Source organism: Mesocricetus auratus, unplaced genomic scaffold (genome assembly GCF_017639785.1).
Source record: "Mesocricetus auratus isolate SY011 unplaced genomic scaffold, BCM_Maur_2.0 Super-Scaffold_6731, whole genome shotgun sequence".
Classification (NCBI taxonomy): domain Eukaryota; kingdom Metazoa; phylum Chordata; class Mammalia; order Rodentia; family Cricetidae; genus Mesocricetus; species Mesocricetus auratus.
Genome location: NW_024429185.1, coordinates 3,618,026 through 3,629,880, shown reverse-complemented (window position 1 = coordinate 3,629,880; position 11,855 = coordinate 3,618,026). Strand labels below are relative to the sequence as shown.

The 11,855-nt window shown below is 39.7% G+C and overlaps 1 protein-coding gene across 1 annotated transcript in view; it reads right to left on the bottom strand.

Moving 5' to 3' along the window:
* Positions 1 to 544: 544 nt before the first annotated feature.
* LOC121139131 (zinc finger protein 431-like) overlaps positions 545 to 11,855 on the bottom strand; it is a 56,831-nt gene continuing 45,520 nt past the window's right edge. The window contains exons 2-4 of the mRNA XM_040742189.1: positions 5,687 to 5,813; positions 5,427 to 5,487; positions 545 to 4,144 (exon numbers count right to left, since the gene is read on the bottom strand). Coding sequence (XP_040598123.1) covers positions 3,097 to 4,144; positions 5,427 to 5,487; positions 5,687 to 5,813 — 1,236 coding nt within the window. The 3' untranslated portion in view covers positions 545 to 3,096. The remainder of the gene's footprint in view (positions 4,145 to 5,426; positions 5,488 to 5,686; positions 5,814 to 11,855) is intronic.

Sequence of the window (11,855 nt, the reverse complement as noted above, 5' to 3'; positions counted from 1 at the left end):
TATGAAATCTCCAGACGGAAAAGAAGCCAAGCTACTGTCTCCTCCCAACATATACTTCTCTCTCTGCTCAGTCATATCACTTCCAGTCTGTCTGTAGAGACCTTCAGACCTCAAGGATTAACCAGTGGCTAGCTCTGCCCACTGATGTTCCAGCAAACTTCATTTGCTAGACTACAAACAATTTCATTCGTTTAAATTCTTTCAACGGTGTCTGTGTACACATCTTCACATACACCTAGTGTGGATGCAGCAGTGAGAACACAACTTACAGATTTCTTTCTCCACTACTTCCAAGATGGGAGCTCTAGAGATAAATCCCAGGGAGTCGCTTGGGTTTAAAACCTATTTATGTATGTGGTGGTGTGGGAGTTTGTACATGACACAGCCCAAGTATAGAAATAAGAAAAAAACCTTGTAGGAGTCGTATGGGGCTCCCAGTGATAGAACTCAGGACATCAGGTTTAGTAGCAACCACCTTTACCCACTGAGAAAAATTCTCTAGGATTCAAATGTGGGTCTGAGAAAGTGTTATAAGCAGGTATTTAGTGCTCAAAGTAAACTAACACATTCCATAAATAAATTAATAAAAGATAGTGGTATATCATTTTCATTTACAAATAGGATTTATTATTCAAATTGTCCTGTTTTACTCTCCTTGGATGAAATTAAGTTTACAATCACAAAAGAAGATAAGAACATTTACAAGATGTAAAGTTTCACTTAATCTTCTTTGAGCATGTCTAAGGTGGCCCACTAGGAAACATCTGCAGTGTGCAAGGCTGGTAACCTCATCATGATCACCGTATGAAAATGGACAAAACTAGATCCCACAAAGGTATCTTCCGGGCTCCACATAGCTATCATGACCAAAAACCCATAATCAAATTACACACACACATACACAACAGAAATGATTTTATAAAAAATACATCTCAGGTGGTAGTAGTACAAAACTTTAATCCCAGCACTTGAGAGGCAGAGGTAGCCAGATCTCTGTGCATTTGAGGCCAGTATGGTCTACAGAGTGAGTTCAAGGACAGCAGCACTGTTGCACAGAGAAACCAAGTTTTAAAAAAAAAATTTTAAAAACCAAATAAATAAATCTCATTGCTGTTACAGCTTGCACTCCAGATAATTCCCTTAGAAGGCAGTACTTCAACATGACATGCCAAATAGATAACTAATGGTGACATAAGACACAGGGAATTTCAAAAGCTATTTACATATCCATACCACATCAAGTTATATTGAGAAATATATATTTGACTGCTGATTATCCTACTTTATTCCATCTTTACCAGATAGTTGAAAATGCTGCACTGGATTCACACATTTTCTCTTTATATTCTCATCCATTAAGCACTTTAACACTAACATTGTTGACAAAAGAGCAAGCAATAGGGTGCATCATTTACCCTTGGACATGGAATTATGAGCATCATGAGTTCAATTGTATCCCTGACTAATTACTGACACCCAGGCCAGGCTGGATAACAAACAACGTCTCAAGGAAATTTGTGAAAATAGGCAAAACAAACCCAGGAACAACAGCCACACTCTTTCACAGACACTTACATGAAAAGTATGCTCACACTCTGCATGGTATTTAAATGAACAATGGACCACATAGATGCTGAGCAACACATTCTATTCATTGCAAAAGGAACATACCTACCACTCAGTGAAAGCACAACAGACGATGATCAGAAGGCACAGAAGGAAAATTAGGACTAGTAAATTACACTAACTTAATTGGTCAAGCACATGACACACATTAACATCAACCCTAAATATTGTGATCTCAACGGCCAGTCTTGAGTGAACATGGTAAATTATTTACTTACTACAAGGCTACAATGAAAGACAAGAAACAAGATTTCTTTTCTTGAAAGGGATGACAACCATGACTTCCAAAGTCTTTACAAAATCGTTTACATTAATAGGGTTTTTCTATATTTCCTGATATCAAGATGTTATTAAAAATCTTTATAATATTTACAGGGCTAGAGATATGGCAGAGCAGTTAGTTATAACAAGTTCATTCCCAGGACCAAGGTCAGTTTTTTGATAACTTCTTACAATTCCTGTTAAAAGATGATCCAAAAGTCTAACCTCCTTAGATACTAGCATGCCCATGCACATACCCACGCAGAGACACACTGACACCACATAATTAAACAAATTTTCACTCCCAAATGTTTTTCCTTGTGTAAGCATGCACACCTGTAAAACAGATGTTGAGGCATTTAAATGCTTACAGAGGTATTCTTCATCTGGAATGGGTTTATGCACAAAACACAAGTGCGTGGGCTTCAAGGAAGAGCAATCAGTCCTTCTCAATTGATGGTGTCCATTGGGAAGACTTAAAGCATGCTGCTCTGTTAGAACAAATATGTCACTGGGGGTGGCCTGAGAGTTTGCATCACACACCATTTCCAGTTGTCACTCTCTGCTTCATGCTGAAGGCTGAGGATGTGAGTTCTTAGTCTCCTGCTTTAGGGACAATGTACGACACCTGTTGCCAAGCACTTACATGGTGACCTTGCATTGATCTGGAACCGTGAGCCAAACTAAACTCTTTCATGAGGTGACTTAGACATCTTTTATCACAGCAAGAGATAAGGCACTAATACAAATTAAGAAAGATTTAATCCCCGATGAGTTATTTCATGTAACCGAAGAAAAGCATGAAATCAACAAGGGTTACCTTATATTTTAAATTCAGAGGGCTTTTATCCATGAGTTTGGAGTAACAAATAATAAGAGGGACATTGTAATGCTTGAACAGATTGTGGACACTTGTCAGATTTTTTTTTCTCCAGAATAAGTAATCTTGTGCAACTGGATGTAAGTATGCAGGCTAAAGATCTTACCACATCCTTGAAGCTCAGGTTGCCTTCAGTATGAGTTTTTTGAGGCCTTCAAATGCTACTCTGATAGCCAAAGGCATTAACATATCAATGACACAATAAAAGATTTTGTCTGGCATAAGGACAAGTAAGTGCAAAACTTTACCATGATCACTGCAACTTTTTCCAGAAGTATGAATTTTTCTCATAATTTTGAAAACTGCTGATATGTGCCGTATAACATTGGTTATATTTTCGGGGATTCTCTCCAATGTTTTCTTCTATGAATTCGAAGATGACTGTGCTTTGCAAAGGCTTCAACACACTGATTACATTTGTAAGGTTTCTCTCCAGTATGTATTTTTTTATGTATTTGGAGACTACCGATATATGTAAAGTCTTTCCCACATTCATTACATGCATAAGGTTTCTCTCGAGTATGTGTTCTTTTATGTAGTTTAAGCTGTCCACTACTTGAAAAAGCTCTACCACATTCAGTACATTCGTAGGGTTTCTCTCCTGTATGTGTTCTGATATGTATTTGGAGATGACTTTGTTGTGAAAAGGCTTTACCACATTGACTGCAGTCATATGGTCTCTCTCCAGTATGAGTTCTTTTATGAGCTTGAAGATGATTGTGACGTGCATATGTTTTATCACACTGGTCACATTTATAGGGTTTCTCTTTAGTGTGTGTTCTTTTATGTATCCGAATATAACTCTGGTGTGCATAAGTTTTACCACATATATTACATTCATAGGCTCTCACTCCAGTATGTATTATTTCATGCATTCGGAGATTACTTTGCTCTGAAAAGACTCTACCACATTGATTACATTTGTGAGGTTTCTCACCAGTATGAGTTCGTTCATGTATTTGAAGATGACTATAACGTGCAAAGGCTTTACCACACTTATTGCATTCATAAGGTTTCTCTCCAGTATGTGTTCTGATATGGATTTGGAGATTGCTGCGCTGTGAAAAGGCTTTACCACAATGATTACATTCATAAGGTTTCTCACCAGTATGTGTTCTCTTATGTTTTCTAAGCAGAAAAGCACAAGAGAAGGCTTTCCCACATTGATTACACTCATAAGGTTTCTCTCCAGTATGCGTTCTTTTATGTATTTGAAGACTACTTTGGCGCGTAAAAGCTTTACCACATTGATCACATTCACAGGTTTTGTTTCTAATACCAACTCCTTTACGTCTTTGAACATGCCTGGGATATGCAAAGACGTTAACACATTGAGTATATTCAGAGGGATTCTCTCCAACATGACTTCTTTTGTACCTGCAAAGATATTTGGTACATGTAAAAGCTTTACCACTGATGAATCTGTGTATGTGTATGAATTCATTTTACAATTGGGTGTAATTGTAAAGAGGACTCAGAATTTTTTATTTCAATTAGCAACAAGCTTGTTTTACCTGTCTATCCCAGCTCCCTATCTCTCCCCTCGTCCGACCCCCACCTGCCCCACCAAACCCCACCCAATCACCTCTCCATTCCCAAGGGAGAATGTGGATATCCAGAGTCTGTCATTTTTTCAGGGCAGGGCTTAGGCCCTTGGGGGATCAGATCTTAAGATTTACCCTCATGGTATTCCCCTTCATTGACAGGTGTTCATTTTGTATGTTTAATGATGCCTGTGATAATAAGACCCTTTATTACATGGCTAATTTACAGCATCTTTTCTTTTAATGAGATTCTTCACATACTTGAAGAGAACGGCAAGAACTCATCGCTTTACCATACTGTTGCATTCATAAATTTTCCTAAAGTGTGGATCAAACTACATTTTCAACGTGAACCAGGATAAACAGAAGTATTTACACATTCCAATACTCATAGGGCTTTTCTGACTATGCGTTTTTTGGTGTTTTCCCAATGAATTTGGGGAAAAAATTGTCAATTTGTATAACGTTCAACAAAACTGTTTAACATAGATACTACTATATATATTCTCATTGTTCTGAGAGAGAGAGGTATGTTGCCTCTCACCATGTTCCTATGTTCATAACATTTGTACCCAGAGTGACATATAATAAATCTATTAAAGAAATATTAACAAATAAAAGGTTCCCACATTTCACTCACATAGATTGACTTTCTGTTCCTCATAGACACATGATATAGGAATTAAAGCTTCTCTATGACAACCTTCTCAACTCTCAGAAACTGGATATCTCCTTAAACTTAGCAAAGTCACTACAAATATATGAGTAACACTAGCTTTACTATTGACTATTTGCTTATTAGAAGGTTTTGGACATAATCTTATCACCTATTCAATGTATAGAACTCTTGTGATATCTAAGCTGTATGAAACAAAAAGGACTTGGAGATCTACAGCATAGCGCTCATGGAGCTGTGATTCAAATGATGATAACAGTTAAGGCATTGTTTCCTTGTCTTCTGTCTTAGATTTGAAAACAAATCACCTATCTGACACTGAGATACACGAATATGTGAGAATTTAATAATCAATACACTATAAGCTGTCCTTATTTACACTGTTGCTTTTCTTAAAAACTTCCAGGAATACTTATGACAGCTTGCACATGAAAATTACCTTCCATGTCTTTGGGAAGTTTGGCAATGTTCTTCAATATTACGATCTTTGCAATTGTTACCTAAAACATAGAACAAAAAAATGTATGATATATTATTAGAAATTGTGCAAAACGCAGGTTACAGTCTTCAGTTCGCCTTAAAATCATGCTTGATATATTTACCTCATTGTTCCTTTCTCAATCAAAATTCTAGAAGAGGATCAATAGCCAAGAAGAGGTGGCGCTTTATTTTGGAACATGAGAAAAAATTCAGTCTTACCTATAACAGTGAGGTTCCAGTAAGTCTCCAACATCACATCTTTGTAGAGATTCTTCTGGGAAGGATTCAGCAAAGCCCATTCTTCCCGAGAAAAGTCGATATGCACGTCATCATACGTCACTGCATTCTAAAATATCCCATACAAGAGTACAACAGAAAGTGTGATAGTGATAACATTGTAAATGTATAATTCTTTGACAATATAGTCATAGAATTCTTGTGCTTCCCACACTTCTTTCATGACCAACCTTCTAATGTAATCACCACATCACTCTAGAAGAAAACTAAATAGGCAGTTCACCTCTGTCATTTATTCACCCTTCGAATAGGATATAGCCTTCAAAGAGAAATTCCAACTAACATACATAAAAAGAGACAGGCAAACAGATCACTGGTACTGAATACCCAGCAGAGAAATTGTATGAAGAATTACAAACTACAAAGAAGATGGGAAAGCCAGGTGTACTGGTTCATGACTTTAATACCAGCATTCAAGAGGCAGACACAGGTGTATCTCATTGAGTTGGATGCCAGCCTGGTCTATGTTGTAAGTTCCAGGAGTGCCAGAAGTATATATTAATAAGGTAGAGAGAATTTAGAGGTTTATATTGAAGTTTCTACAAAGAGTTACACATTCACTCCAGTTCAGTATTCATCTTCCAGAAACCTGAAGTGTTCCCATCTAAACTACAACATTAATAAGATCTTACTATGAGGGAACGCATGTTTAACCATTTACAAATGGACAGATGAAAACACTGGCAATGTACATGTTGATCATACATGAGCATCATACTGCAGAAGAGGTAGCTCAGCAGTTAGCAGCTCTTGCTGGTCTTGCAGATAGGTGCTCTCAATTGCCAGTAATTACATGGGGGCTCAAAACAGTACCTCCAAGTTCAGGGGTTCTGAGGCCATCTTCCAACTACTGTGAGGAGCAGGCACACATGTGGTGCATATCTATACATACAGGCAAAAGACTCATATCCATTCAAAAGAATTCAAAACAAGCAATAGGTAAGAATGTCACACACCTGCAATCCAATGACTCAGAAGGCTCAAGCAGTATTAACACCATGAATACACGCTATCCTGAGAAAGAGAACGGTACCCTCAGCCAAATTTCAAAACTCAAGATGAGGAAGAAGCTCGGCACAAAAGCATATGTTTGCTATGTACAAAAACCTATATTTCAGGCCCATCAGCCAAACAAAGAAACAAAAGAAAACAAAACAAACAAACAAAAAAAAAGCATGCTGGCCCACTTTTAATCCCAGCACACAGGAGCCAGAGTCATGTGGATCTCTGAGTTCAGGGCAGCCTGGTCTACAGACCTACTTTCAGGACAGCCAGGTCTACACAGAGAAACTTTGTCTTCAAAAATAAAATCAATGAATTAAAAAAAAAATCAAGCTAGGAAAACAGTTTATACTATTGTTTAGCAATCACTTCAACTGTATCTTATATGACATATGATACCATCTATAATGATGATGTCATGAAAGCAGGACACAAACAGGAAATGGCCGGAGGAAAGAAACATGCAAATCCCATGTCCAGTAAGGAATATCATCCAGAAAGACTCCTCCTACTAAAGAACCCAAAAGCCACTAAGGAGAGATAACTGTTCAAATACATCATCCTATCTGTGAGGCTTTCATTCAATTAACTACATTCTGACCCAGGTCACTATAGGCTCATGGTCATCTCATGATGAAAATGTATTTGGTCTAACTCGACTACTGTCAGAGATACAACAGCTTCTACACTGTTCAAATGTCCAAACTCTCTTCTGATACTGAAGAAAAACTCTTACAAAATCAAGAAATAAACATTTCCAACATACAATGGCACCAGATATAGTCCCATTCTGAAAGAGAGGAAGGTGGTTCTATTTCAGCCTCCAAGTTGGGCAGACATCACACCCTCATGTCAGGGAAACTCAGGCAAAGATTCCCTGATGGGCCGGAGGCCACACCAACAACAAAATTCCAGGTAGGTTGCTCATCTATGGGCCTCGTTAATGGAAACCATGGCTCTGTTCTCAGAACAGTGTCACAGTGTTCCTTGGATGGCTTTCCTGTGGGAAACACCAGAGAAGTTCCTATGTGCCTGGCAAGGACAGTTGTGACAGTATCTTCATCGAAGGCTGTTTTTCCTGGGACTGGCCATGGGATGACACCTTTCATCCAGCATCACTCACTGTATGCTCTTCATGGAGTTTTCTTTAACTCTGATGGTAATGGGTATGATAAGGGCATGACAACATTCTCTTCATAGTTTATAAGGAGGATTTATTAAGAATTTATGACAGGATTGAGAAGGTTTTACGAAAGACAAAATAGGAGGTCAGACAGTTCTTGAAGTACTTAATTGTTCTTAGAAAAAACACATAGTATCCTGACTGCAAAAACAGCCCCTTGCAAGAATGGACATTAGTTCAGGAAGAAGAAACTCATCTCTATAGGTACATGAACCTAAGGCAGTCAGAAAAAAGAATCTCCCAGCAGTGGTGGCTTACACCTTTAATTCCAGCACTTGGGAGGCAGAGGCAAGCACATCTATGTGTGTTCGAGAACAGCCTGGTTTACAAGACCTAGTTCCAGGACAGGCTCTAAAGCTACACAGAGAAACTCTGTCTCAAAAAACCAAAACAAAGAAAAAAAGAAAGAGATAGAAAGAAAGAAAGAAAAAAGGAAGAAAACAGGAGAGGTTAGCCAAGGGTCAACAACTCCTGTGCCAACATACTGAATTCCTAAACTTGGCTATGATTATGCAGGACAGAGTACATTCAGGTAACAATTGTCAAGCTCTTTGGTTGCATAGGCTGCCAGCTAGGTGTGCTAACCACAAGGACCGCTGAGATGTGCTTAACTGTGGTCATAAGGCTAAAATGTCTGCCAAAGGAAAATAAAGCCTGTAAGAAAGAAACTTCTGACTAAACTTCAGTGAATTATTGTCTGCCTTCCTGGAAAAAAAATGAAGAACTAAAACTGAAATTGTAAGCATTATGACTTTCAAATGAAATAAATACAGAGAGACTCAAGCTACTCGGGGCAATCTCTTGAACAACAAAATTGGTGGTCACGTCTTCAATTATGCCCGTGTCACATCTTTGTTCTTAGGACCCTCGAATCTACTGGAAGAAGACCTCAGAACCCCAGCCACTCTTCCACTATCCCCACGACCACTTCAACCCTCATCTTTGTGACATAGCCCCAACCTGGGCAGAGCTGCCCTGCTCAAACAGAAGACACATTAGCTGTCAGAAGTCCATGCAGGCCACCTGACATAGACCTCCCCCTTTCTCATGATCCCACACACATAGACCACCGACATTCACATGATCCCTCCCACACACAGACTTACCCATTCTCATGATCCCACACACAGATAGACCTACCCATTCTCATGATCCCCCCACACACATGTTGGGGACTGCTAGAACCTTGAACAAAATGGAGTCTGTCAACCGTTTCTTGGCCTTCTGACTACGTGACTACTAGCACACATGCCCTTGAGACAAAGGAAAAGGCTAACCATTAAAGTTAAATTTACACAGGGCAGCCCACCCGCCTAGCCAGAGGGAAGTACCCTTACAGAGTAATTGTCTTTGTTAACAAAAGGTTAAAGTGTTCTGTTGTATACTTCCTACCCCTCCCTAATTCCTGCACCTGACTTACACTGACAAGCATTTGTGGAATGCAACTAATGACTGATGGAAAATTACAGCTTTGTCTTTACCGTATTTGGTGTATATTTGAATTGAGACTTGATTGACATGCTTGTACCACCCCCTGAGGTCCTTCCTCTATAAATTCCAGCGCGCCCCAAAAAATAAAGGCTCTTGATCAGCGAACGTTGTCTTGAGCCTGTTTCCATTAACCTCTTGAAGTTCACTTTCCAGATCGGATCTGCTCGTGAAGGCCCACTAAATTAGCAGCGACCCTCATCATCTCACCCCCGCGGGTCGGGGTCCCTTTCCGGGGTCGCACACACAGACTTACCCATTCTCATGATCCCATACACACACAGACTTACCCATTCTCATGATCCCCACACATAGACCTCCCCCATTGTCATGATCTCCCACACACTATTCTTCTCCCATTCCTTTCTTGGACTTTTCTCTGCCATCAACTTGGGGAGACTCCCTGATGCAACAGGTGCTACACCTGCAGCCAGATTTCAAGCTCCCAACAGGGTTGGGAAACTGTAGCTGGGATGTATCATATTAGAGAAAAATAGACATACAAAAGAAAAGAAAGCAATGTGGACACAGTGAGGGAAGACTGAACCAAGATAAGACTAAAACTCCAAATCCTGTAGCTCTTTCTCAGACAGGTGGAGCTTCATTCTCCAATGGTTTACATAGCTCTATCCCTGAAATGTTTCATACATCTCTCTTTTGTTACTTCTACTTCCAGTATGCAGCTCTCCACGGCAGATGTCTCACACCCTAGGTATCTCATCATCCATGGGCTCAAAATACAATACTGGCTTCATCTTCACAGTTTCGAGCAAGGAACTCTCAGTGTCCTCACTAGGTTTATGACTCTGCCAAACAGATGGGTCCAACACTGAACTGAAATCACAGAGGAAGATTTACAATTTGCATCCTTCAAGAAAGATCTGTTTTCAAAACCAGCTTCCAGAAGCAGTACAACATGGATGAACACCCCAAATTTGGCTTCTAGCGTGTGATGGACCTTATCACTCTTGGACCAGTTTCATCAGGTTCTGTATGAAGTTGCTTCCTGGGACTAGGTATCACTTTGCTTCCTCATTCCATGCATTGAAGGTTTAGCTGAATGGAGTTTTATCCTTAGGGCACCTATATAGGCCTCCTTGACAGAGTAAGGGCCTCCTCTTTAATGGCAATAAAACTTCTTGAATGTCCCCGCCTGTTCAACACTGGACTGCCATCTGATGCTTCCCAGTGCTGTTTCTCTACAACCCAGACTTCATTCTGTCTGCCCCACCTGTTTCGCTGTAGACACGAATGAGTCATCACTAATAACCATCCAACAGAATCAATATTTTGTCTCAGAAATCAGCCCATTACATTTTAATTCTGCCTTAGTCAATTTCTCAAGGAAAAGAGGAAGGAAGAAAGACTTAGGGCCAAAATATACAAATAGCCTCTAGCAAGTTTTCATGGAGTCTATTTCCCACTGAAACCCTGTCTACCTCCACTGCCTGTGTTACTCTCAACACTTACACTTCCAAGTCCTACAAGAAAAGCTGATTAAGCTCTGTGTACAGATTTCTATGGCTTTTGCCATCTGAAGTTCTAATATCTCAGCATTCCTCCAAAAGCCATCAATCCCAGGTCTTCTGCAGCAACAAAATCACTTTTGATGTGCCACATTTGTTCAACTTGCTTGTTTCTTTCTGTAGTTAAATTGTCTAACCAAAGCCCTCGGGTGATGAATGTGTTCGTTTGCCAATTCTGCCAGATGAGAATCCATCATTGTGGGAACTTAGCATACAAGCACAAGCTAGCCATGGAAGGCAAAACCCAGGGCAAGCACTGTTTCCTGGCTTTCTCTCTTGTGTGGTCACTGTGTTGTGCTCAGCCAGCTCTCTGATCCAGCGCAGGTCCACTTGCTTAGGGATATTGCCTCTCTCACTGCAACAGCCTTCCCTCATCAATCATCAACCAACAGGATTTCTCACAGACACGGTGACCAGAAATTCTGATCTGGGAATGCCACAAATTGATGCTCCCTTAGAGGACTCAAGGCTACCTCATCCTTACAGCTAAAGCCAAGACAAAGAGAAAATAACATAAGAGAAGGTTTCAAAAGCCCAAAGCCAATGTATTAGCCATATCAATCACTTAAACAGCCAAACCCCAAACATGAAGGTAGCTACCTGGAAAACTCAGATATGCCTAGAAATGAGGAGGGCTAAGCCTCTAACATCAAGAAGAGAAAACTAAAACTCTCCCATCACAGAAAGTTCTCAAACCAACCAAACCACAAGAAACTTGTAACATAATTCAGTAAACTTTCTGAAAAAAACCAGCTGGTAAAGGTCCATCATTTTCTAGAGAAACAACAAAATAATTAAATGATAATAAAACTAACAACATAGATGGCACCACCAGGAAAAACTGAGACCTGACACATCTACATCTACACATCTACAAATATTTATCATGGTC